The sequence below is a fragment of the Elephantulus edwardii genome, unplaced genomic scaffold (assembly GCF_000299155.1).
Source record: "Elephantulus edwardii isolate Elephantulus edwardi_28Jun2011 unplaced genomic scaffold, EleEdw1.0 scaffold00133, whole genome shotgun sequence".
Classification (NCBI taxonomy): domain Eukaryota; kingdom Metazoa; phylum Chordata; class Mammalia; order Macroscelidea; family Macroscelididae; genus Elephantulus; species Elephantulus edwardii.
Window position 1 is genome coordinate 5,958,284 of NW_006399883.1, and position 27,567 is coordinate 5,985,850.

Below are 27,567 nucleotides of genomic sequence, written 5' to 3' on the forward strand. Positions count from 1 at the left end.
TCTCAGCATTTCTTAAGATGAAGGAACTGAAAAACCAAATTCAAGCCTCAATTTGCAGTACTTAAGGACACTTTGGGCAGAATATTAAATGATCCAAGAAGAATTAAAAGAAGATGGAAGGAGTATACCGAATCATTATACCCAAAAGAATTGGCTGACACAGAAGAATTTCATGAGACAGTGTATGAGCAAGAGCCTGCGGCGATGAAGGAAGAAGTTCAAGCTGCTCTGAAAGAATTGCAAAAAAATGCAGGTCCCAGGAACTGACGACATACCAAATTGACATATTTCACAAAACAGATGCTGCCCCTGAATGCGCTCACCAAATTGTGCCAAGAAATCTGGAGGACAACCACTTGGCCAACTGACAGGAAGAGAACCATATTTGTGTCCCATTCCAAAGAAAGGTGACCTGACAGAGTGCAGAAGTTATCAAACAATATCATTAATATCACATGCAAGCAAGATTCTGCTAAAAATGATCCAAAAATGACTGGAACACCATATTGTCAGGGAACTGCCAGAAGTGCAGGTTGGGTTTAGAAGAGGTCATGGTACTAGGAATGTTATAGCTACTTAGGCTAAAAGCTGGAAGATGGGCAGTCTCCTCCTATGTAATTTATAACTTCTGAAAATCTCATTGAGTGCCAGCTATAAGTCATCTCCAACTTGATGGCAATGAGTTTTGAGTTTTTGAGAGTTAACTGTGCTTGAGCTCTGAGGTATGTAGGCTGACAGGAATGTATTTTCATTGGAACTTAGCCACGTGATACCCTGTACAGGAGCTCAATGGCCAGAAGCTGTAGTTATCCAGTTGGGCCAGGACTGGGAGGTTATGTTTTTCTGATTTGCTTGCAAGTCTAAACAATGTTCTCCACCCAATTGCTCTTTTTCTCTGGGGCCTGCATTGGTACAGGCAAAGCCACAGTATTAGAACAGAGCGGGTATAAAAATGAGTACTTGAGGCATCTGTAACCAGATGTCAGCCCTTATATTGGGCAGATGTAGAAATGCTGGGCCTTTCGTGGGCCACCTTCTTGATGCCAGCAATCGCTGCCATAGTACTGTTGTATGCAGGGTTTCTTTGAGTAAGAAGGGACTCTGGCATTTCAGAACAACTTCGGGGAACCCTACTCAGCTCTGCCGGTGCCTGTTCACTGCAGAAATAGCTCTCTCTTCTGAGTTTGCAGGGGTGGGAGACTCGAAGTTTCTGAGACCACCTTGGCCACTGACCACTTGTTCATCAGCTTCCTTTCCTGTCCCCTCAGCCATCCCCACTGGGACTTTTCCACCGCTCCAACTTCAGGCAGTGGCCTTCCAATGATTCGGTCTAATCCCCCACCACTTCAAGCATTAGGCGCGGCCAGGCTCTGGCTGATTGTCCAGTGCACCAAGCCTTCCCTCCACCTCCGGTGCACCTCTCTACACAGAATCATCTGTCTTTCATGCCTCAGACTTTCCTCCCACCCATCTCCGAGGGAGTCTTCCAGATGGAGGTCCTGGGCGGACAGGAAACCACCTTGGCCGGTCCTAGAAGCTCAGTTGGTGTAGACGGGGGCGGGGCAGGGCGGGAGGGTGTTCCTAGCTCCTCCTCTGGCCCGCCCCTCCGTCGAGCTGAGGCGTCCGGCACTCAGACAAGGTATTGGCTAAAAGAGCCCAGGACCCACCTACACCGCAATCTGATTGGCTATTCTAGCCTCGGCCCATCTCACTCTACGACTCAGCTGAGGCAAGCGCCTGCGTGGTGTGCGCGATGGGTGGGGCAGGCTTTTTGCCGTGCCTCCCGCGGGGCGGGGTTTGTGGGGCTTTAGGGCAGTGGACCCTGGAACAGCGGCTGCACTTACTCTGCGGCATCATGACAGAGGGCACGTGAGTCTCTACTCGTAGACCCTCCAGACCCTGGGACCCCCGAGCTTCAAACCTTGGAACGAAGCGTCCTGGAGCGCTGGCCCAGGCCGCCTCTGTGGGCGGGTTTGCCCTAGCCGAGACCAGTCCGGGTCTCCCGGGAACTCCAGACTTGCTAGGCGGGGGCTGGAGCGTGAGCTTACGTTTGTCCACGGCTTGCTTTTGAGTAGATGTGTTGGGGCGGCTGGACTGGCTTCAGCAGACACGGCGGGAAGACTAGGATCTGGCAGGACTTCTGTGCACCTTATGCGTTGAACAAAGACAGGATCCACTTAGGTTCTATTTGGCAGCACTACTGCTGCTTGGGGACTACTTAGAGGCAGCAGCAGAGGGTTCAGTGACCAGAGGTCTGGTGTTGAGCCTGGGTAGGATAGAAGAAATTTGCTGCAAAGAAGCAGTGTTAGACCAGAGTTCTGAAGTTACCAACAAAAGATACACTTCTGCTTCCCCTTGTGCATGAATTAATGCTTTATTCACGTAGAGAATGAATAGAGCAAGATGAGCTTCACTCGTGGACACCAGCTCTCTTGTAATCAGCTTGCTCATCCTGCCTTTGACCAGCACAGGGGCAAATGATTTGTGCTTTGAAGAGACTGTGTTCTTCCCTCCTCACCAGGAACAAATACTGAAAGCGGGATTGGCCAGGTGCCATATAAAGCTTGGGGATGTGCAAGAAACAGTTAGTTATTGAGTATCCAGAACAGGGGGAGGAGAAGCAACCCAGAAAGAGGAAACCTAATTCCCAGCCTCCATACTGGAGAAATCTACCCCCCTGTTCTGGGCACAAGAGGCAGAAGTATATGAAGATTGTTTTTGTTTGTAAGATGGAAGAAGTAATTATATATGAGTAAGCTGTTGGGATTTGTGAAAAAGTAAATGGACAAAGATGGTAATGAAAGGGGCCCAGGGGAGTGTAGCTTGTCCCTGAGCAGGGAGAGGGCTGCCAACGTGTGGCACCAATGCAGAATGTCGTGTCTTCTCCTTGGTAAAAGCAGAGACTGGTGGCAGGTGTGTAGGCTATGAAAAAGTGACTTAGAGGCCACATAAAGGTAGGGAAGCATTGGTAAGTTTCCTGGTGGCTTGGAACTCTGGAGTTAGTGGGCATAAAATCCCCAGTGAGATTGACACAGTACTCCCTCTATCAAGGGCAGGTGGTGATCTTTCCCCTGGGCTCATCTCAGGGCTGTCTTCAGAGTCAGGTGTGCTAACAGCTCATAATGGACTTATGAGCAGGAACGTAGAGGGCCTGAGCCTGTAGTCCCTTCTGTATTCAGGCTCTGATCTCGTGAAAAACAGGCGGGGTGGTAATGTGAGCACAATTGCTTCAGGTGTCTTCGTCGCCGAGGGGGTCCCTACAAAACAGAACCTGCCACTGACCTTACCCGCTGGCGCCTCACCAATGAGGAGGGAAGGCAGAGATGGAAGTATTTTCAAGATGAAGACCCTGGCCGAGCACAGACTGGCCTGGAAGCCCACTCACTGGGACTGGAGACCGTAAGTAGCTACATCTGCTCATTGCTGTTTCACGTTTGGGAAATGGCCAAGAGGCTACCTTTACTCCCTCTCTGCCCACCAATTCCAGGAATCAACAGGGATCATGGGGAAGTTAACTATGATTGACATTTATTTTTTTTGTTAAAAATATTTTGTGGGACAGCAAGAGGGGTGGCATATGACCTTTCCTTCAGATAACTAAGGTTGTTTCCTATGGGATCCAGTTGACTTAAAGCATGAGTTGGTCACCTCTGAGATCCTAGTAAGAACATCATGCTGGCAAAGTTAGAAGGTCAGAGAAAGATAGGAAGACCCTCAACTCAGTGGACTGATACAGTGACTGGACCAGTGGGCTCGATCAGTATCAGAAATCATGGGGATGGTGCAGGATAGAATAAAGTTCCTATCTGTTGTTCATAGGGTCACTGTGAGTCATAGTCGACTCGATGGCACCTAATGACAGAATAGTGCGTTTTTTAAAAATCCAATATAGTTTAGTTTTTAAATTCATTTTGGAATAGTTTTTTTTTCTATAATTATATTTTATTAATTTTCATAAACATTTACAGAGATTTTGGGCTTCCACTCATTCATTGTTGCACTATTCTCTCTACCCTCCTCCCAGTTTGTTCTTGTCCAAATGCCACAGTGCTTGTCAAAGCCAGTTCTGATCAATCTTCTTTGTCAGTGTATCCTTTGCCATTCCCTATCACTCCTCCCTGAGAGAGACTTCACCCTGAGTCATAAGGAAAAGGGCACGGCGTATTCTCTTAGCTACTTCCTGCTGAAAAGGGACGCTGTGGGTTTCAGGGTGAAGATCTTCTCTCACTACTCTAAAGGGCCCCTTTGGCAGTAGGAAACACATAGACTATTATGGAGATTGATTTTGGAATTCAGATGCACTCTTATTGATTGTGCTTGGCTGTACATGTACATATCCTTGAAGATGTATCATGGGGGTGTTGCAACCTAGCATTTTGGAATAGTTTTAAATTGTGGTGTTGTTGTCGTTATGTGCCATCAAGTCACTTGCGACTCATACGACCCTATGTACAATAGCTCTGAACCCTGCCCTGTTCTGAGTAGTCTCACTGCCTCTGATATTCCCATTGCCCCAGTTACTGTGTCAATCTATCTCATCTGGGATCTTCCTCTCCTGCACTGTCTCTCCACCCTTCCAGGCATAATGTCCTTCTCTAAGAACCTGGCCATGTGCCCAAAGTATGTGAGACATAAGGGAGCCTAGTGGCAAGAAGCTGTGCTGCAATCTCAAAAGTATGCAGTTCAAGTCCACCAGATTCTCTGCTGGAGCCAGTTGGATCTGATTTGACAGAACACAACAAGAAAAGGGGAGGGGGGAACAAAAAACAAACAAACCCAAGCCAACAAAGTATATGAGACAGAGCTTCCAAATCCTAGCATCCAAGGTGAAACTTGGTTTAACCCTCTCCAAGATTTTTGGCAGTCCATGGTATGTTCAAGACTCTTCTCTAGCACCACAACTCAAAGGCATCTATTTTTCTTCTGTCATCCTTAGTCATTGTCCAGTTCTCTGATGCATAGCAAGTAATTGCAAAGACCATGGCCTGGATCAGGCACACCTTGATCTCTAAACTGATAGCATTGCTTCTCAGTACTCTGGAGAGGTCCCTGACAGCAGATCTTCTTCCCAATGCAGTTTGTCTTTTGATGTGCCAAGAGTGTTGATTGTGGAGCTGAGCAAGTTGTAATTGTTAACAACCTCAGTCTCTTTTCCATCTATCATAGTGTTGCCAGTTGACCTAGTGTTGAGAATCTTCTGGCGCTCTCATTAGGGTGGCTCAGTGGTACACAGTTGTGCTGCCAGCTCAAAGGGACACAGTTCAAATCCACCAGCTGCTCTGTAAGAGAAAGATGAACAGTCTCCTCCAGTGTGATGTACAGCTTCTGAAAAGTGACTGGAGGGTTAGCTGTGTGTCAGTTCCAACTTGACAGCGCCCAGCAGCAGTAACAACAGTTTTAGGTTTATTGGAAAGTTGCAAAAATGGTCCAAATTTTGTTTTCATTTATAAAAAGAAACTTGTGGTTTATTTTCTTGTTTGTATTTTAAAGTGTTCCATGCCCTTGTGCATCAGATCCAGCTGGTTAAAAATGTTTGCTATAAAGGGTTTTCCTTGCCACACTTCAGCTCTGATCACATCCCCTTTCAGGGTCCCCCTCCCCTCCCCAGAGCCTGATAGACTGAGTGAGTGTCCATGTCCATGTCCCGCTCCACACTTTCTGTGGTCTTAGTTTGGTTATGTAACATATCTTGGAGAAGCTGTGAAGAAATTAACCAATCTCTGAGTAGAAAGCAGACCACATAATTGTGGAACCATATTTTAACTTGAGATGGTCAAAGCTTTACTGGAGTGGCTCAGAGTTTTTTATTGAAGCAACTGAAACATTGAAATTATTCTGCTTATTCTTTTAACCAGACTCAGCTCTTGCTGCTTTTCTCCCTTTACAGAAGAATTTCTTCAAGGACTTGCCCAAGGCCCACACAGCACAGGAGGGAGCTCTGAATGGAATGATATTCTATGCGGGGCTGCAGGCTGAGGATGGGCACTGGGCAGGCGATTACGGAGGCCCACTCTTCCTCCTTCCAGGTATGAAGGGGCCCTTCTGCTGTAAGAGACCACAAGCAGGGCTACCCTTTCCTCCTGAGCTCCTGATTCTTTCTGGCCCAGGCTCTTGGGTAAAAACCCAGCAGCTTACATGGAAAGGGCCTGCGCAGGGCTGCCTCGAGCTGACCCTCCTGGTGCTGGTTCTGGAAGGTGTCCTTGCCTCACAAGCCCAGCCCAGTGTAGGGTGACTGATGCTTGAAAGGGGTGTCGGCAGAGAGAGGGCCTTGAGCTGCAGCACAGAGGCTGGGAAGGGCTTTTCAGCCAAGGTCCAGCCCACGCAGCCAGAGATGGCAGGGCTGGGCAGGAGCAAGATGTCACCTTGAAGGGAGAGGCTGCAGAACCCAGGCAGGGGAGTCTCAGGTGGCAGTTACATCAGAGTTTATGGTTGAGTTCCTAGCCTACCAGACTGGTTTGTCAGGATATGATCATTTTGCACCCTGGGCTTATATGTCTATGAAATAGAGTTTGGCAATATAAAGACTCTCTCCAAGTATTCTGCAGAGGGATCTTTCCTCAAGGACTTAATGATTAGACTGGTTTTGTGTCCTGAATTCTTGTGAAATCAAAGATCTGTGCGTGTGATAATAAGCTTCACAGACTTGAAATTCTATTATCCCTTCGTTGCCTACCCCCCACCCCACCCCCTTACCTTCTTTGGCTGGGTCTGCCTGTTTATTCATCCAAATTGTCTGTTTAGACCCATGGAGAGCTCCTGGGGACTTTGTGTGGGACTGTATTAGGTCTCAAGGTTGGCTTGGGCCTGTGCCCTCTCATGTCAGAAATGCTCCCAGCGTTCTGCTCTGTGCCCAGTCCTTCTCCTGGCTTGGAGCATATAGATGAGAAGACCGAAGTGTGGGAACTTTGGTTACCTGACTAAAGTGGGGGAAGAGGGTATTGGATGGGGTCACCTGGAGCAGCAGCAGTCATGGGAGGGGACATCATCATCGGGGACAGTTTTGTTCTGTGTGGTTCCCTCCATGCCTGACTGCCATTGAGACCTCTTCTTTCTGGACTATGGACAGCCTGTTCCCCTTGTGTGGACAGACTCTGGGTGTAGTAGGTGCCAAGAGCACCACATGTTCCTCAAGAGCCAAATGAGTCCTGAGAATCTACGCTCTTGCTTTAAATTGGGGGTGGTTACAGGGTGTAGGCTGACAGTGTTGTGCACTGACCCCCATCACTTGAGGGCTCTGTCCAGCCTGCCCCCATGCACCAGACATGCCTCAGTTTCCTCACCTGCTAATTGGGGGTGTTGGCAGACCCCACCTCCTAGTGAAGCTGGAGTGGGAAGAGCCAGGGGAGTTAGCAAGTGCCATTGGCTGTATTCACTTGGATGCTGTTGGGACCGTGACTGTCTCCGTGGCCTCATCCCCAAGATCTCCAGGCTGCAGGTGATGCTGCTCCTGCCTACCGGAGGATGTTCTTTATTGAAAAAATGGGACCTGACCTGGAGTGGCATTTCTGTGAGCCTTTGGTGTCTGGGGCCCGGATGTCTTTCCGGGGTGCATTTCCATGAGGAATATCCGTTAGACCCCTGAGGCCATGCGCTGCTGGTGCTGCAGGTGTGGTGGTGTGGTGCCTCGTGAGCACTGCACCTGGGTAGCCACTGTGGGGCCTGAAGAGAAGGTTCTTTATGAAGAATGCGATTGTCTCCTCGTTTGAAAAGTCACAAACTTGTAAAAAAATTTACAAAACTGAAGTGAGCGAGGCACAAGGCGGCCACTTGAAGAGAGCAGAGGACCCCACCTTGTAGCAGGGAAACAGGAATACAATGTTCCAGATTGACGGCCTCACAATGAAGCTAGACCTGGAGGAGAGGAAATGGAAGATGCATCAAGATGTTATCTCTTCCATATGCAACTTTCTCATCTGTGCGGCTGTGCTGGGAGTTACTAGCTTTATCTTAAAGAAATGGATATCATATAAAGATTTGGCATCACATGTGAAGGCATGTTGTGAAGACTGGTTCAAATTTCTACTCCATTTACAAATGAATAGCCTCAAAGACCTAAGAACCTCTTGGATTGAATGAACCTTAAAATTCTACTTGTAATGAGGCTGGCATCAGGGTGGGGGTAAGGCCGAGAAAAACTGGACGAAATATGTTTACGGCATTGAAATCTATGGGGGAGAGAATAGTTTAAAAGTATTATATTTTAGGGCATTATGTTTATCATAGGAGTACGCAATGAGGGTTGCAAAGTGGATTATATTTGGGGTTGGGGGTGGGATTGGGGGAGGTGCCGGGGTGGATTGTGTACCAATGAGGGAGTTTTGCTTTTCAAGGAGAGGAGCAAAGGGGGGGGGGGGGGTTTTTGGGGGAGAAGGGGAAAAAATGAATGAATGGAATTCCAAAATCTCTGTAGATGTTCATTGAAATGAAAAATAAATAAATTAAAATATATTAAAAAAATCTACTTGTTATGAACGATTTGCTCTGGACCTTCATAGCTAAAACATAAAACTGGGAAGAATGAAAGGCTCTCTTGTGATTATGTTGCACCTTTATGCCTGTGATAGTCAACCTCCAAGAATGTTGGTATACTTGTGGGTTTGTTGTTTGGTTTTTTTTTAAATTTTATTTTATTATTTTTGTGTGCGTGTACCATCAAATCAGATCTGACTGGTACAGGAGGAGATTATCCCTCCTTCCCCGGCAGAGCATCTGGTGGATTTGAACCCGTGTGCCTCTGGGATTGTAGTTGCAGCTCCTTGCCACTAGGCCACCAGAGCTCCCTGTGGGTTTTTTTTTTTATATTTATATGAATACATTTACTTTTTTTTTTTAAATTATTAATTTTAATGAAATTTACAGAGACTTTGGATTTCCATTCATTCATTGTTGTACTTTTCTCCCTGCCCACCAACTTCATTTTCTAGCAAATGTTAATTATAAGGGTGCCTGAAACAAACAGACAAACAGACAAACAAACAAATCCCCCAAACTAAAATGAGCAAGTGAATGTTGCCCAGCAGGGCCCAGGGACCACTAGTGATAGTGGCCTTTTTATTTTCCAGCAGGAGTCAGAGCGGGGCCAATGTCTCTCCTTTGGTGCATCAAACACCTCAGACTCCCCTGGGGTTCTCAGGAGTAGATCCCCAAAGCAGTGCAGGGGACTTGGTGTCTCTCTGACCTCAAGACTCTGGTGGGCTATGGTGTGGCTGGTGGGGGCTTAGCAAGCTCTGGGGCAGCATCACAAGTGCTATTGCTGCCACTCCAGGACCAGTTCCCACAGTCCCTTACTGGGGGCCGTTTTTATGGAGGGATCAGCTCCTTCAGGGACAGCCCCACAGTGGAGTCTCCTTAGAACTAAGACATTCAGGTTTTACACTGCTGGGTACCTACTGCCAATAAGGACTTTCCTTTCTGCCTCATAGGTCTGCTGATCACTTGCCATATGGCCCATATTCCATTGCTGCCTGGGTACAGAGACGAGATGGTGCGGTACCTGCGGTCGGTGCAGCTTTCTGACGGCGGCTGGGGCCTGTGAGTGTCCCCACACCTTGTCGTTACATGCATACATACGTGCATGAGTGTGTACTTGTACCTCTATGGCGCCATGTGGCCTGTGTGCATGTGAGTAAGGGTGTGTGGCAGGTACAACTTGTGTGCACTTGTGCGTGTACACACAAGTATGCGGGGCATATATATGTTTGGGGGTTCATGCACGTGTGTGTTCATGCACATAGATGCAGTATGTGGGGGTACTCGTGTGCACATGTTTGAGCATGTATGTGCATATATGTTTAGATATGTGCTCGGGTTTTTGTGTGTGTGTGTATACCATCAAATCAGATTTCACTGGTACAGGGGGAGATTGTCCCTTTTTTTTTAAATATTTTAAATTATTATTATTTATTTATTTTAATGTGTGTATCGTCAAATCGGATTTGACTGGTACAGGAGGTGATTGTTCCTCCTTCTTAGCAGAGCATGTGGTGGATTTGAACTGTGTACCTCTGGGATTGTAGTGCAGCTTCTTGCCACTGGGCCACCAGAGCTCGCCGAGATTGTCCCTTCTTCTACAGAAGAGCATCTGGTGGATTCAAACCATGTACCTCTGAGATTACAGTGCAGCTTCTTGCCACTAGGCCACCAGAGCTCACCACGGGCTTTTCACTGTGCGTGTGCGTGTGCGTGTGTGTGTATGTGTAGATGTGGGGAGTGTAAATGTAAGTCCATGCCTGTGTGTATATGTGCCCCTCACTGTTGTGGTGATGCCCTAACCTCAGTTGCAACACTGCCTCCTGGGATTAGATGTGGTGACTCTTTGTGGAAATATCGGTGGATGTACTTTGGTAGGCTCTGCATCTGTGATCATGGATCTCCTTATGATCTCGCCAGATTCATGATCAATCCCAGACAGTAGCTTCTGTGTTGTTCTGTTACACGAGCGTAAGAGGTTTTAGCATTTCTGTTTGCTTGTGAAGATTTCTCTGAAAACTTTGCTTAGTTCCTTAGAAACAATACAAAGTTCCACCCCCCACCCCACCACTGTGTTTGTAGGCACATTGAGGACAAATCTACTGTTCTTGGAACAGCCCTCAACTATGTGTCCCTGAGGATCTTGGGTGTAGGGCCTGATGACCCTGACGTAGTACGAGCCCGAAATCTTCTTCACAAGAAAGGTATGTCCCACTGCACTGTCAGGCCGCACTCAGTAGAAAAGGACTCTTGTACAAGAGAAAGGAAAGCACGTTCTCTAGCGGACACAGTGGGAAAAGCACAGGCAGGAGGCCAGCCTCACAGAGGTGGGGCTTGCACCACGTCATCAACAGTTTGCCGATAGTATGGGCAAGCAGAGTCTCATAGACAGCATGGCTGCTATGGAGACCTGCTCTCAAGGGGCTTGGCGAGTGAACTGCAGGCGAGCACATGGTTCCTGCAGGGCTAGCCCTGGTCCCAAGCTGTGATCTGCTGGTGACATGAGCTCCTTTCTTCCTCAGGTGGTGCAACATACATTCCGTCCTGGGGCAAATTCTGGCTGGCCTTGCTGAATGTGTACAGCTGGGAAGGCCTCAACAGCCTATTCCCAGAGATGTGGTATGTGTGACCCTGGGCCATCACCACCTTACCTGGGAGAGAAACTGTGGTCCCTGTGTCCTTGCTGTGGAAATCAGGCCCTTGCTTCTGCTCAGCTTCTTATTGCCTGTTTGTGGTCAGGCTCTGCCCGTAGGGCATGGTGGGCTCTTTGAGTAGGGTGGGGTGTAGGTGAAGGACCCCATTGGACAGCGGAGTGGGGAGAGCAGAGGACAGCGCTTCAGGCTGTGGGCATTATGCAGGGCATCTGGGACCCTGGAGCAGATTGTGGGACTACAGGGTCTGTGAGAAGGCTGAGCATTGTCAAGAGGGTGTTTGACAGTGCCTTGGGGTCATGTGCTGGGTGGAAGCAGAGGGGAAGGCCCCCCTTCACAGCGTCAGTGCCACTGTACCTGTTGCCATCTGCTATTGCTGTCTTTCTGCTGGAGAATTTGAATCCAAATCTCCAACATCCCACTTCCCCCATGAATACTTTGGAATTTTCTTTGGTGGCTAAGCATTTTTAGGTTTTGAAAGAGAGCTGCAGTACTTTCTATTAAAGAGCACACTGCGCACTAATTCCTCATAATCTAGAGCCCAGAACCAGTGTTTTTCAAAATTTTTAAACTTTTGGTTGTTACTTGTGTGAAAGTTTACATTTATGATTATTACAATTTTTTTCAGTTACTCATGCACATTTAGTTTTATACATTAATCACAGTTGATCAGTGTAGTTAATTGATTACATCTCATCAGCTCCTTCTTATGTATAATCTTTCTCTTCACTCAATTTTTCCTCCCTTCTTGCTTCATTCCAACCCCCAGGGACCATCAACTAGAATTTTGATTTGTGACTAACTGACGGATGCTAAGAACATACATACAAGCCCCTCAACCCCTTATGATGCTGGAAGTGATGCCCCTGAACCTTAGTGGGTTTGGGTAGAACCATGAGGGTGGGTTGGGGGACCTTGGAAGTGGTGAGGGCCAACTGAGGTCCCTGCTGGAAGTGTGGAGGTGGGTCCCAACAGAGTGCTGTCCAGGGGCTGCTCCTGTGTCAGAGATGACATGTGAGTAGTGGCCAAGGTGATTGGGCGACTACATGGTGGTGATGAGGGGAGAGGAGATTGAGAGGCTGAGCAGTAGGGGGCAGGCAAGGAAGCGGGGTGGGATAGTGTTACCTGTGTAGGGGGGTGGGCACCCTGTTACCTGGGTAAGTGAAGGAGAATGTGAGGGAGACATCAGTGATCATTCAGGTGAGAGCCCCTGGGTGGGGAGATGGAAGGTGGGCAGGAGCAGCAGTGGGAGTGCCAGGCAGAGCAGGGTGGTGGGCTCTGCTGAGCTGTTTGAGGGACAGTGATCTGAGGTTTAGGGTGATGGAGGCCCAGAAGCCCTGTACACTCTTAACGCACAGGCAACACTCCTTCCTCAGAGTAGGTGGGCCATTGTGAAGATAAAGGGACTTTTGAGCTTGAGTACAGAGGTTGCCTGGGGCCGTTTGCCAGAGGGTATAATGTCAGACTTGGGCCTTAAGGAAGGAGTCACAGTTCCCATCCTATAAAAGTGAACTTCTTTTGAAATAGTTCTTGACTCCCATAAATGCTGCCCAGTGATGCAGAGCCAGGAGGGCCCCACGCCCTGCTGATGTTTCTTATCACTGTGGGATCTTTCCTTGACCAGGAGATCACAGACAGGTCTGCTTCTGGGCTCTGAAAGTCCAGTTGAGCTGGGCCACGCTGCTGCTCTGGCTTGGCCCCCTGCTCTGTGAGGCTGCCGCTGTAAGGTGGCCGGTCCACACTGGCCTGGGGGCCAGTTCACCTGGGAAAGCACCTGGTGGTGTAGTCGTGGGTGGGTGGTGGGGCAGGACTCCCTGACTGACCTCTGTCCCCAGGCTGTTTCCCAAGTGGGTTCCTGCACATCCCTCCACCATTTGGTGCCACTGCCGGCAGGTCTACCTGCCCATGAGCTACTGCTACGCCAGGAGGCTGAAGTGTGACGCTGAGGACCCACTAGTGCAGAGCCTGCGGCAGGTGAGCCCCTGACATGGCAAGGGGGCGTGTTCCGGGGGATCACCTGGGGTCTCCATGTATATTGTGCAGGCCTGTCCTGCAGAGGGAGTGGGACAGGAGGAGAACGTGAAGTGAAGGCAGCAAGTCAGCTGTCAGGGATCTTTCCAAAAAACCCAAGAGTAGTGATGTCAGTTTGAAGACTAAGGTCACCCACATCAGGCCACAGCCTTTTCAGTTATTGCTGTGCATCTCGTAGCTGAGCGGTGAATAAGGATGACAGAGGAATTGATGCCTTTGCACTGAGGTGGTGGAGAAGAGTGGTGAAGATCCCATGGACTGCCGAAAGAACAAACGTGCCTTGGAAAAGGTGCAAGCAGAGTGCTCCTTGGAACAAAGACGCTGAAGCTTCGTCTCTAATACTTTGGGCATGTTGCCAGGAGAGGCTATTCCTCAGAGAAGGACGTCATGCTTGGAAAGGTGAAAGGTCAAGGAAAGAGAAGACCCTCAACGAGGTAGAATGATACAGTGACGTAGCAATGGGCCCAGGTATCAGAGATGATGAAGATGGCACAGGATAAGACAGGGTCCAGTTCTGTTCATAAGGTCACTATGGGTCATACTTGACTGCACCTAACGACAGTAAGAACCAGGGGTCTGGAGTTGAGATGGTCTTCAGTGCTGTTCCACCTTGGACCTACCTGGCCCTTCAGCTTAAAGGGCCCCGACCATGTGAAGTTGGCTCTGAAGCTGACTCTGAGTCCCGTCTTTCCTTGAAGGCCCAGTGGTGCTTGGTGCCAGCACACGCGCATTTGTCTGCCGTGGCTGCCTGGGGTTCTGTTCCCCACATGGATCAGGCGCCCTGTCCCCACAGGAACTCTACCCGGAGGACTACGCCAGCATCGACTGGCCGGCACAGAGGAACAAGGTGGCCCCTGAAGACTCGTACACACCACACAGCTGGCTGCTCAATGCCGTATTTGGTGAGTCTCCCTGGCTGCACGCTGATCTGTGCGGGGTACACACTGGGTAGGTGGGGGGACACGGACAGCCCTTTTTCTCATATTCTTACTTGAGGGTGTGGGTGGGCCTTTGAGTAGTGTCGTTGTTCCTCTCAGAGGGAGGGTTCAGGAGAGACTCGAGACCCCTCGGGTGGAGCGCCTTAACTTTGCTAACCCGTCTCCTGCGAGGCTGCTGAGCTGCAGAGGTCGTGTGTCCGCCTTGCCCACACGGTGGTGCAGACCTGCCCGGGCCAGGCTCAGGTGGAGCCTGGTCTTCTCTCTCCAGCTCCCCCACTAACTCAGAGCCTGAACAGCTCTTCTAGCTGTGGTGGACGCGGGGGACGCTGCCCTGCTGAGCCGACAGCGTCTGGGCTGGCTTTAGCTCTCGGTGCCCCTGCCCATTCACATGGGGTGCTAGGGTGGGTGGGTGTTAGTCCGTGTGACAGACCAAGAGGGAGTGGGGGGTCGCTGTGAGCACATCCTGAGGCAGGTGGGAGGGCAGAGAGAGGACCAGAGAATGACCTGAGGGAGGCCAGAGCTGCCTGGGGCCTAGGCCCCCCTCTCACGTGTGGGATCCACTCATGCCCTCCTCTCTCATGCCCCCAGCCGTGCTCAACCTCTATGAGCGCTACCATAGTACCAACCTGCGACAGCGTGCCATCCAGATGCTGTACGAGCACATTGCTGCTGATGACCGCTTCACCAAGAGCATCAGTATCGGCCCGGTCAGTGCCCCCAGCCCAGTGACCCCCGCTTATGCTGTGCAAGGCCCACCAGGGTCAGCGAGCAGATATCCCAGTGGTGGCAGAGGGGGCCGCTGAGGTGCTCCAACCTGCATGACTGCCTGCATAACCCACCCCCCCAGTTTGTGTTGTATCTTGTCCCCACTACCAAGTCTCGTCTTATAAGGGGGCTCTGGACTGTGCTCCTCACACCACCGCCTGAGCTCACTCTGTGTCCCCCTCTTCACTCCTCCCCCACATAGCACACTGTCTGCCCTACTCTTAGACAACTTAGAGGTGACATGGAGGACCTAGGGGGGCTTGGAGAACGTCGCCCAGACCAGAGCCTTTCACACTTGTTGAGGCTTACGTCATCACAGACCTGGCCGGCAGTGTCCTGTGTCCCCTAGATGGGACTGGGGCCTCCAGAGCTTTGGATTAATGCTACAAAAAGTACTTCTGGATTAAAGAAGAGCTCGGTGTGTGGTCCTCTTGGGTTTTACTACAGACTCTTTAAACAGGACCCCTTCGGGTGAGGTATGGGTCTGAATGGGGAGAACTAGCTGGACCCTGGCATCTCCTTCAAGCCTTTGTCACCTGGAGCAGTCTGTTTAATGCATATTCTGAGAGCACCAGTCTTTGCTCCAAACATATCATAGCTTTGCAGTGTGGGACTTCCAGTCACTGACCCTGCTCAGCGACCTACAGATCACCCTGCTGACCACCCTGCCTTCTCCCTGCCTGCTACTCTTCACTTGCCTAGTCCCCTACCCTTTACCCCATGATCCCCTATCTGCTGGCCTGCCAGCTGCTCTCGCTGCAGGGGCATGTCTGTCGTGCAGCCAGGCCTGTGGCGTGGGGCCCAGGTGGCCTTGTGCACAGGCTAATCGTGAGTGTCTACAGATCTCCAAGACCATCAACATGCTCGTGCGGTGGAGTGTGGATGGCTCAGCCTCTCCTGCCTTCCAAGAGCATGTGGACAGGATCCCCGATTACCTCTGGTGAGTGGCTGGCCGTAAGTGGGCCAAGTGTGCACTCTGACACCGTTTGCTGAGACACTGCAGACGTGGCCTCAGGAAGGTTCCTGTTTCTAGGCTCATGGCAGGGACCTTGGTGAGTGGGGTTAGGATAGTGTTTGTAACTAGGAACTTAAGAACACAGACCCAGTGAGTCTGCCTTTGCATCAGAGATTTGCTACCAATAAACTGAATTGCTGGGAAGCCCGTGTGCTGGCTCACTGACATGCCTCTCTTTCTCACAGGCTGGGGCTCGATGGCATGAAGATGCAGGTAGGACCCAGTACAACCAAGCGTTTGAAGTAGTCTGTCCTGGTGGCTCTTTCTGCCTTCTTTAGCTTGTGTGGGGCTGATGAGGGCATGTGTCTTCCAAAGTCTCACACTGGAACAAACCCCTGGTAGTTGTTGAGGCGCTCGAGCTCCTTGGATGTGGCACGGTGCACCCGTGTCACTTCTCAAGGACCCTCCATCCTCTGGCCCCGCCGTTAGTGTTAGTGTAGGCTGAGCTGCTGTGCACTCCAGCATTCATGCTGCTACTGCATGCGGGTCAGAATGCAGAGTAAGGGCTCCTGTTTGCTGGCCCCCTCTTCGCCTTGGCTGCCCCGCTCAGTGGTTCTGGGAGCTGTGGGGCAGAATGAGCAGGACAGTACTGTGCTGGTCCTGTTGTAACGGCCTTGTTTGTGTCCAGGGCACCAATGGCTCACAGATCTGGGACACCGCGTTTGCCATCCAAGCCTTCCTGGAGGTGAGTGGTCCTGTCGATCTTACTTGCTCCTGTGTGTGGCTCCACATGTTTCCCCTGCGCCCTCGTACCGTGTGCCTCTGCTGTGTCTACCTTAGGCCCTGCCTTTGCTGTTCAGTCCTTTGCTTGCTTAGGTCTTAGGTCTGGCTGGGGGTCCTGATCTGTAAGGGTCTTGGCCTTTCTTCATTGACTCTGGCAACTTCTGGGCTTGTCACATTTCCCACGCCTAGTGCTGCCCCAGTGGGCATGATGGGGTGTAAGAGGGTGCTGAGCCCCCGGGACCCTGAGCTCTTAAGCAGGCTTCCCTCTAGGGTGAGGGTTTGTGGGGAATGGATTTGGTCTGAAGTGTCTGCTCCTATCCTAGTGGGGATACCAGGTCTTGTTTGGGGGCCGAGAGTCTGGCTGGGATGTGAGTAGGGATGTTCTCTGCAGGCAGAGGAGACCAGGGCTGGGCTACTACCGGGGTCAGGGATCAGTGCTCCTTTAGCCCCAAGGTGATAGTGGTGAGTGTTTTACGCATGTTCTGAGTTGGAGAGGCTGCAGGACTGAGTCTTAAGCCCCCAGCCACCTACTACCCTCTGCTCCCTCAGTAAGAGAAGTGCATGGATTTGAGGGCGTCGATGGGGCTGCTGTCCTGGAGCAGGCCCAGGGAGAATCTCAGCCCTGTTGAGGGTTGACTGGGTGGGGCGTAGATGCCAGCAAGCTCTTTTCTCTGCCAGGCTGGTGCGCACCATAGGCCCGAGCTCACAGCCTGCCTGCAGCATGCACATGAGTTCCTCCGCATCTCACAGGTGAGACCCTGGCTCCTTTCCGTCCTGCCCACCCCCGAGCCTGGCCCCTCAGCAGAGGCTAAACCTCTCTGTTGTCCCCTCCTTTGCCCCTCCTTCTGCACCTCCAGGCTGCCTCCAGCAGTGTTCTTCCATGGTCAGTACTTGCTTAGATCTCCAGCAACCTGTGTCACCAATAGCTATTGGGGGTGACCCATTGTGGGGCGGAATGAAGTATGTGCCCCCTTCCATTTCAGCTTCCTCTTAAACTTTCATGTTATGCTGCCTCTCATTAGGTCCCAGACAACCCCCCTGACTACCAGAAATACTACCGCCAGATGAACAAGGTATGTACCCGCCCCACCTTTACCTGTACACAGTCACCCTGCTGTAGGGGACGTTTCCCACTAAGAAGATGCCCACCTCCCTCAACAGCTGACAGCTGACAGGCTGACGGGCTGTCTCATATTGTCACGGTCCTCGCACAGGTTCACATACCTGCATGCACCTGTGTGTGCCTGCCACCTTGTGGAGGGCATAGACCCCCAAACCTTCAGTAACCATTGAGCTACAAGCTCACCCAGTAGCTGAATGGAGGAAAGACAGGGGCCATGTCCGTGGTCTGTCTCCTTGTGGCCAGGCCACAGTGGCCTGGGAGCCTGGGCACGTGTCTGGTGCCGTGGCCTCTGGTGGCGCCTTCTCAACTTGAGCTCTGGTTCCAGGGTGGCTTCTCCTTCAGCACGAGAGATTGTGGCTGGATCGTCGCTGACTGCACAGCCGAGGGACTGAAGTCTGTGCTCCTCCTGCAAGAGCTGTGTCCCTTTATCACTGAGCTTGTGCCCCGTGAGAGGCTGTATGATGCGGTGGCTGTGGTGAGGGCCCTGGGCCGGGTGGGAGGACTGTACCCCTGAGCCCCAGCACTGCCCACACACGGCCTACCGGGGAGTTGGTTCCGGTGTTCCATGCAGCGACTGAGAGCCTAGCTTGGCCCTGGAGGCCTGAGGTTGGAGGTGGCCTTGGGTAGATGCAGGCAGGGCTGTGAGGAGGCTTTTTCAGGCCCTGTATTCTGACATGTGTGGAGAACTGGGACCTGGCCACTCATGCTGGTTCCCAGGGTCTATAAGACAGAGTGGTGGCACACAAAAGAAAAACAAGAACTTGTGTTTTTATGGCAGAACTTTTCAGTACGCCCCCTCGCATGTGTCTTAGACCAGGCTCCGCTGCTTAGTGGCACATGTCTGACTCAGGAATGGCCTCTGTGCTGTCACTGTGTGGCTGGTGGAACAGCCCACTGTTCTGTGCACTTGGTGTAGTATATCCAGGAGTTGTTCCCTGCACCCATTTCACCCTCTCTGACCTAGGCTCTCTGCTGCTGGGAGTACTGCTGTGTCTCTGGGAGACACTGGGTTCTGACAGCCCCTCTTGGGTTTTAGTTGCTGAACATGAGAAATTCTGATGGCGGCTTCTCCACCTATGAGACCAAACGTGGCGGGTACTTACTGGAGCTGCTGAACCCTGCAGAGGTCTTTGGTGAGTGAGCAGGCAATGCAGGACACAGCCTGGGCCTCGCAGTCCGCCCCTGGCCCAGTAATAGTCCTGAAGTGAGAGGAACACCATGGGCTCCCTGCTCCTCAGACTCCCCACGTAGGATCCTGTATGCTAGAGGAGGAAGCTGAGGCCCTCCTCGCTCTTGGCGAAGGCCCCACATCCTTAGTAGCTCCCTACCTGGGGCCAGTTGCTCGAGGTTTCTTCACGGAACCCCGGTGCTCACTGAGGCTTGAGTGGAGCATTGGCCCTCAGTCCCGTGTCTGACCGTCCACTGTGGGCTCTCTGCTCTTGGCTCTTCTGGTGCATTCCTTTCTGGCTGCGTCAACACCATTCTGCACCCTGCTTCTGGGTCTGTTTTGTATCCTGATTCTTTGAGTGAGGCTGATGGTTCTGGAGGGGCTTTTCCCTTGCTGTCCAAGCGGGGTCTTCTGTAGGTCAGGGTGCAGCTCCCTGCCTAGTCCCCTCGTCCTGTGTCAAGTCACCACACTGGTGCACGGCCCCTCTGCCCCTGGTGGTTGTGGCCCTGGGCCTCACACTGCTGGGGCTGCCCACTGAGGGTGCCTGCTCGTTGTGGCCTGGTAGGAACTCACACTCCTTCCTGTCTCAGGAGACATCATGATTGACTACACCTATGTAGAGTGCACCTCGGCTGTGATGCAGGCACTGAAGCATTTTCACAAGACGTTCCCGGAACACAGGGCGAGTGAGATCAGGTGAGCCCAGGCCCTGGTCAACCTTGAACTGCTCCCACCTTGAAGCAGCACATCCCTTATATAGGTAATGGTGGTGGCCTGCCCGTCTCAGAGAGACTTTGCAGATGGAACTCATTTGTAGCTTCTTAGCATTACAGAAGATGGAGGGGTGTTCCTGAATTAGTTGCCTGCCCTGAAAGAGACCCATAGTAGCAGAAGTTATAACAAAAAAGTTGATTATTTTCACGCTTTACTGCTGTTTACAAAAACATTCATCTCATTCTCTATGTCAAAATAAATGCTGATTTTGAAGCAAACCCCTGTTGTTGAAGAACAACATATATAACAAAGTCCCCCAAACCCTAAATGACTTGAGTTCTGCTACAAGCAGTTCCCTGAGCTCCTCTGCCTCTTGCACTCCCTTCCCCAGGAATTGCCCCTGACTCTGCCACTGAGTCTGTGAGATTCAGCCAGCAGTTGTTTGTAGCAAGGGTTGATCATTTTTTTTCATTGCCATAGACATTTGGAGGGGAAGATCCCACTTCATAATCCATTTGCTTGTTAGAGAATACTGGGACTGCTTCCAGCCTGGGGTCATGGAGCACCCCTATCTTCTGGAGGCACTCATGCACAGTTCCAGGGGGATGTACAGCAACTTCTTCCTTACTCTTTTTACAATCATCCTGCTTGAGTTTTGGATGCTAATCCTGATTGGGACGCAGCTTGGTCATATTTTAGATAGTAACTGGATTCAGTTTCTGTAAGATTTTTGCAACTCTGGTTATGAAAAAAACTGGTCTGTACTTCCCTTCTCTTGAACTGTCTTCACCAGGCTCTCCTGCCATAGTTGTGCTGGACTCTGCAGGTTAGACAGTGTTTTTTTGTGTATCTGTGGAGAGTGATGTCGTGTTAATGCCATTTCTTTTCTTCTGTGTTGGGGAAAGTTCATCTCGACCTGGAACTTTCTCTGAGGACAGGTTTTAAATGATGTAGGATTTCTTTAGCAGTTCTAGCAGCACACAGTATTCCCAGGATGACCTCTGATGCTGTGGGCATGCCCTGGAGGCCTCATTATCCTTCTTAAAACCAGCAGCTAGGATCCACTCTCTCTTTACCTGGATTCTGAGTAGTAGCATCTGAAGGAGATCTGGTGAAACAGGGCACAACATGTTGCACTGCTAACAAAAAGGCCAGCAGTTTGCCTCCCCCTCCGCTCTGTGGGAGGCAGATGGGCGTCTCCTGTTAAGATTTACAGCCTTGAAATCTCAGGTACAATGTTGCTGTGAATCACAATTGCCTCAAAGGCAGTGGCTTTGGTTTTTAACTACTAGCTTAACAATTTTGTTGATGTTTTCAGAGAAACTGCCTTCAGTGCTTGGGTCTATCTAGTGCACATTTATTTTGGTTTTTTAAATACACTTATTTTGGTTTTGATGATTCTTAGAGGTACTGTGGTTAAGTGCTTGGCTGCTCATCCAAAGGTTGGCAGTTCAATCCCACTAGTCACTGTGTGTGGAAATATGTGGCAGTCTGCTTTCTTAGTCCTGGTGTGTCACTTGGTGAAAAATATCTGCAATTGTTTACGTTCTCTGTGAGTTGTTTAGGAATAAGTTGTTTCTTTTCTAGAAATGAAAATTTTCTTTTGGTTTTTGTTGATGGCTCTAGATGGACAAACGATTTTTCTTTTGTAACTGTTTTAGCTGTTTGAGCTCTGTGAATTTTTTTTATACATCAGTATAAAGTATGATGTGGCTCTTTTCTTTTGTAGTGTATTCTGTTGGTTGATTTTCGAATGTTGAACATCTTTTCATTCCTATAATAAATCCCACATGATAATCATGTATCATCTTTCTTGGGAATGGGAACCAATATGAACCTTTTCCAATCCGTTGGCCAAGAGAACAGCTGTCCTCTGAATTTCCTGGCATCGACTGGTGAGCACATTCAAGGCGGTATCTGTTAATTGAAACAAGTCAGTTGGTATTCCATTGATTCCTGAGGTCTTATTTTTTGCCAATGCCTTCAATGCAGCTTCTACTTCCTCCTTCATTACCATTGGCTCCTCTTCATATGGTACTTCCTGAAATTTTTCAGTGTCAGTTCTTTTTGGTACAGTGATTCCCTCCATCTTCTTTTGATGTTTTCTGGGTCATTCTGCCCATAGCGTTTTTCAGTATTGCAACTCAAAGTTTAACTTACATATTGAGCAAAGTATTTGAGAAGCTGGACTCTATGTAGAGGAATGCGGTATCAGGATTGGAGGGAGACACATCAATAACCTGTGTTATGCACATGACACAACCTTGCTTGCGGAAGCTGAGGAGAACTTGAAATGCTTTTTGTAGAAGATCAAGAAATGCAGGCTTCAGTATAGATTGCATCTCAATGTCAGGGAAACAAAGATTCTTACCACTGGACCTATTGGCAGCCTCATTATGGATGGAGAGGAGATTGAAACTGTCATCAATTTCATCTTGCGTGGGTCCACAATTAACATACTTGGTAACAGCAGTCAGGAAACAAGGAGATGCATTGCACTGGGAAAGTCTGCAGTTAGGGACCTCTCCAAATTATTGAAGAGTGATGATATCAGTTTGAGAACTAAGGTGCATCTGATTCAGGTCATGGTCTTTCTGATCACTTGCTATACATCCGAGAGCTCAACAATGAATACGGATGACAGAACAAGAATTGACTCCTTTGAGCTGTGGTGTTGGAGAAGAGCTCTGAACATCCCATGGATGGCCAAGAGAACAAACAAGTATGTCTTGGAGAGGGTGCAATCGGAGTGCTCTTTGGAGTCAAGAGTCATGAGACTTTACCTCCCATACTTTGGACATGTTACTAGGAGGTGCTATTCCATGAAGAGGGACATGATGCTGGGCGGAGGGTCAACAAAATGAAGAAGACCCTCAGCCTTCAGCCAGGTGGATTGACACGGTGACTGCTACAATGGGTTATAGAGTGTGAGGAATTGTGAAGATGGCACAGGATAGGATAGAGTTCAGATCTGATGTTCATAGGGTCACTGTGGGTCGACTTGAAGGCAACCTGACAACATCATCATCATCATCATCATGATGGGTACCCCTGTTAATATGCTGTTAGATTTTGTTCTGTTACTTTTTAAAACATTTATTCTTACGTTTTTTCTTTTCTGTTATTTTATTGATGATTTTTACATGTATGTCCATAGGAGACAGTAGCTTGTAGTTTCTTGTGGTGTCATTGTCTTGTTTTATTGTCAGTATTATGCTTGCTTTATAAAATGAATTAAAGATGTTCTTTACTTTTTAAAAAATATTTTGGAAAAGTTTGAAAAGAATCGGTGTTAATTCTCTGAATTCTTGATGGTGTCTGGAGCGAACCTGTGTGCTCCTTGGAAGAGCAGTGTTGAAACGGTCTGAAGCCTTGCTCTGCACCATCCATGGAGCAAGGTTAGAGAGATTTTAGTCAGATGGGATAGAGGGGAAAAACCTTAATAGCCTTCCCAGGAAACCATCAGGACTCATTGTTGTTTTTGGGGAGTTTTTGATTACTGAGTCTGTCTCCTCGCAGACTTGCTCTTTTTTCTTCACAGTTTATCACTTTCTCTCTGGTGGAGTTTTTGCTCAAGCCAGTGTCACTGTTGTTTTCAGTAACATTGGTCCTGTCTATAACTGTTTTACCTCCAAGGTCTTATTTTCTCATTCTTTCTTGAACTCCTCCAGTACTTCTCACATCTTGTAATTGCTTCTTCTTTAAACCGTGGGACCTGGTCTGAACCATTTCATTTTACTTCTTTTTAAAGGGAGAGAGCACTCCTATTTTTTGAGATTAGGGCTTGGGTGGGATTGGAAGTTCGTTGTTGCTTTGCTGGCACGTCCATGGGCAAATCTGCTGTGTTCCAGGGAGACCCTCGAGCAGGGCCTGGAGTACTGCCGACGGATACAGCGGCCTGACGGCTCCTGGGAAGGGTGAGTGAGCCAGTGGTTCTGTATTACATGCTGTCTTCAGGTAAGGAAAGCTTCTGGAAGCGAGTGGTAACCAGTGGATGTCTGGTTTTTCCCTCCTGTGTAAATCTGGGTCTTGACCATGGGTGCCCGGTGTGTGGCTGGAGGCAGCCCTCCTGTGTATCCGCTCTGCGTGAGGCTGGAAATGGCTGCACTGTACGTGCTGGCTGCCCTTGCCATCTGAGGCCATCTCTGTGGCTCTGGCTGCTCTTCCTTGCTTATGGTCAGTCGTTTTCACAGAACCAGCCCTAGAGCTAGGCTGTTTGGTTCTGTTTCCAGTGATCTAGAAGCCTAGGGTTGAGAGTGAATGACCACTTAACAAGCTGATCACTTTCTTACACTCTCTCTTACCTGACAAGCTAGAAGAATCCTGTTGTTGTAGACACCCCTTTTTCTCTTATCTCTTCAGCTCCTGGGGAGTCTGCTTCACGTACGGCATCTGGTTTGGGCTGGAAGCATTTGCCTGCATGGGGCATACGTACCAGGATGGGTAGGTGGGCCTCTGAGCACCATGGGCCACCGGGGGAAGGGTGGCTTCCTGAGTCTCTGAAGCACCGGTTGACACTGGGCTGGGAGAGCTCACATCCAGACTCTGCAGCACGGTGCTTTTTCCTCTGATGTTTACTTTACAGGAATTTTATTAAACAGTAAGCTAATATGCATTGTGGGACTGAGATCAAGATAGTTTGCTCATTTATGAGGTAGTAGTGATCTATATTAAAGATACTGGCCTGAGAGTTGCTCGTGGAGGAGCCTTTGAACTCTGCCCCTTCCATCTGCATGCCTCATTCCCCAGCAAGTGACAGGCTCAGAGTCAGGCGGACCTTCACGTTGGGTCTTCCTTTCAGTGTTTCCTCTGTTGGCTGACTGTAATCCTGCTCTTCAGGGTGTATTTGAGTTTAGCGTGTATCTTTCCTGCTCCCCTAAATGTGCCTGGAGAGTGTTACTGTCCCTAGTTCACATTGGAAGCCACCCTGATATAGCAGGAGTGGGTCTGAAGAGTGAGCCTTGGGCAGCTTAGCTGAGATCACGTCCTGGGCCTTCTGTGACAAGCCTGTGTCCTCCTGGTCCCTGTAGGGAAGCCTGTGCAGAGGTCACCCGGGCCTGTGACTTCCTGTTGTCCAGGCAGATGGAAGACGGTGGCTGGGGCGAGGACTTCGAATCCTGTGAACAGCGGCGCTACGTGCAGAGCGCCCAGTCCCAGATCCACAACACATGCTGGGCCCTGATGGGGTTGATGGCCGTCAGGTAGGTGCAGGGCTGGCCTCAGGGAGAGCTGCAGAGGAGAGGTCTTGGGGTTTGCATCACAGTGAGGCTCACCTATTAGAAGGGGGTCACATGATAGCTGAGCAAGGCAAGCTTCATGTAGAAAATGCAAGAGGAGACCGTGGGTAGGGGACCATAAACCGGGCCAGGCGATGACTATCACAGGATCCACCCTGTGGCCACTTCTTCTCACGCATACACAGGTATGCACAGCTGAACGATGAGATGCACAGATGCAGACATAGGTGCTCATAGATGCACATAAATGGATGCATGCTTGGATGTACACATGCAAACGTGTACAGGTACACAGACCTTAACATGACTCCTACAGGTGTGCATGCCTGTGTACAAATGTGGTCCCACCCTGCGCCCCTGTAGTGGATTTGAGGGCATGTGAAGGATCTTCCTCCCCCTTTCCAACCCAGGCCCTGTTTATTTGAGCAGCATTTGCAGCATCTAAGGTTTTTGCAAGGGTGTCGCTCAGGACAGAGCTCAGCTGGCAGGTGGGACTGTGAGACCCTCATGCCCTTGAGGCCTGTGCTTCTGCCACCCTTGGCCAAAAGGGCAACTCCTTCAAGCAGGGGCTGTGGGCATGGGCTGAAAGCAGCACCAGAAGGCTTAGCATCCCTTGAGAGCCATGCTTGCTCTCTCAAGCCACCCTGAATGCCACTTTCCCATGACCAAAGTCTCTGAAAGAAAATATGAAGGGAGAGCCCATGTGGCCGGTTGCCCCGGGCTTGGCTGGCACTGCATGAGTGCTCCATCCACTCGTCACCATGCCTGTGCCCTCCTCTGCCTCGCTGCACACAGACAAGTGGGTTCCGGGGTGTGATCTGCATGGATGGCCTTCACCACTGCTAACCTCTGGGCTTGATTATCTCATCCTTAGACACCCCGACGTCAAGGCCCTAGAGAGGGGAATCCAATGTCTGCTTGGAAAACAGTTATCCAATGGCGACTGGCCGCAGGTACACCAGGGCTTCCTGGAGCTAAGAGCATGTTTGTTTCCTGTGTCTGTCCTACTCGGTGAATCTGCCCTACTCTGTGAATCTGTCATCTACTGGGTATAGGGTGGGCTACCACTGTGGCACTTCAACCAACCTTGCCAGTTCAAGTGATCTGGGCTGGAGCAGCGTGGGATGAGGGTGGGTCCTCATGCACCATGACATAAGGGCAGGAGCAGGTGGGAGAATCCCCCTGGGCTGGCCCTCAAACTCTGCTGTTTCCAGAGCCCCTCACCTTCTCTTTCTTATGGCTCCTGTGCCTGAGAGGTACAAGTGGCATCCTCTACCAGCAGTGAGTGACATTCCTGAGATCACAGAGGCTGGTTCCCCTTGCAGCCTCTGTTGAAGGGGCTTGGAGCTAGGGAGGATGGCTATTGTGAATGCCCAGGGCGGAGGAGGTCAGTGGCTGTGAGTGACTGATGGCCTGGCTCAGCGTTCCTATCTGGGGTGGGGGGGCCTGCTGATGGCCCCATATCCAAGGCCACGTGAGATACCTGTTTGCACCCTGCAGGGCTTCCCTGGTTGGTTGGCTGCTGACCCCTTCCCTGAACAGTGTTCACTTTTTATGTCATCCTAGGAGAACATCCCTGGGGTCTTCAACAAAAACTGCAGTATCAGCTACACATCCTACAGGAATGTCTTCCCCATCTGGACCCTGGGCCGCTTCTCCCACCTGTATCCTCAGAACTCCCTCGCCAGCCCCCACTGAGCACACCTGCAGTGGGTGTTGGGGGTCTCCCCAGCAGACTCAGGCCCCTCTCTCTGCATCTGGAATGGTGGGTTGTGGGGCCTTCGTTCTGAGAACAGCTTGTCAGGGAAAGGAACAGAGTGGCCACCTGTCTCCCAGAAGGCCCCCCTGCCTCCCAGGACCAGGCTGATCAGTTTGGCAGCATCCTTGCTATGGGCACGGGGCTAGAGAATTCTTGGAGAGGGCAACTGGGGCTCCCCCTTCCTGTTCAGGTGTCATTGCAGACTGCAGGCCACCATTGGAGGCTCTCGTATCCTCGGCCCCTGTGCCTTTCAGGGAGGAGAGAGTATAGAGGCTGACTCTGGGGGTGCTGCATACCTGTGATGCCATGTCCTGAGCACTCGCATGGAACACGGGGATTCCTTATTGACCAAAGCCACTGAGACCAACATGGGGAGTGAGGGCAGCACTCCTCCCGTGGTGCAGTCTGGCAGGTTTTTGGGGCCTCCAGCTGTGAGCAGTGATTGTGTTGAGACAGAGACTTGCCCAGAGACTAGGTATGACAAGGACAGTGGGGTGGCTGTGGTTTGACCACATGCAGAACAGCCAACCCTACCCTATCTGTCCCTCCCACCATGGCCAGGTGGGCGTGGCAGCTCTCCTTGAGTCCAGTGAATGCCTGGCCCTACTGCTCACCCCCCTCCTCCATCATGTGTTCTAAGAGGGGCAAGGTCCTTTGTCTAACAGGGAAACAGCTAGGTGAAGGAACCTTTGAGTCCTTCTGGCTCCTGCACTTGTCTAGGCTCAGGGTGGAAGAGGCAGGTTCCATCTTTGCCCCTGATTTGAGCAGACAGGTGAGTTCAAACACTAGTGCTTCTTTCCCAGTTGGGGCTGTGACCAGCCATCATGAGACCTGGGCCTGGTGTCACCCATGCTCACCCAGGTAGGAGCTCTTGGGCCCTCCTCAGTCTGCACCAGCACCTCCCTTGCTGTACCTGGACATCTCCCCCTGTTCCTTTAACCCAGCAGGGGTCCACAGCTTTCCCAGGGCATTCA

The 27,567-nt window shown here is 50.4% G+C and overlaps 1 protein-coding gene across 1 annotated transcript; it reads left to right on the forward strand.

Moving 5' to 3' along the window:
- Positions 1-1,855: 1,855 nt before the first annotated feature.
- Positions 1,856-26,532, forward strand: LSS (lanosterol synthase (2,3-oxidosqualene-lanosterol cyclase)). Its single transcript, XM_006894043.1, has 22 exons — positions 1,856-1,869; positions 3,234-3,399; positions 5,888-6,026; positions 9,423-9,531; positions 10,552-10,673; positions 10,992-11,088; positions 12,956-13,094; positions 13,945-14,053; positions 14,678-14,796; positions 15,697-15,794; positions 16,055-16,082; positions 16,498-16,554; positions 17,271-17,342; positions 17,615-17,665; positions 18,041-18,190; positions 18,752-18,848; positions 19,474-19,579; positions 23,449-23,514; positions 23,960-24,040; positions 24,628-24,798; positions 25,709-25,787; positions 26,401-26,532. The coding sequence occupies exons 1-22, from the start codon at positions 1,856-1,858 to the stop codon at positions 26,530-26,532; spliced, it is 2,202 nt and encodes a 733-aa protein (XP_006894105.1).
- The last annotated feature ends 1,035 nt before the right edge of the window (positions 26,533-27,567 follow it).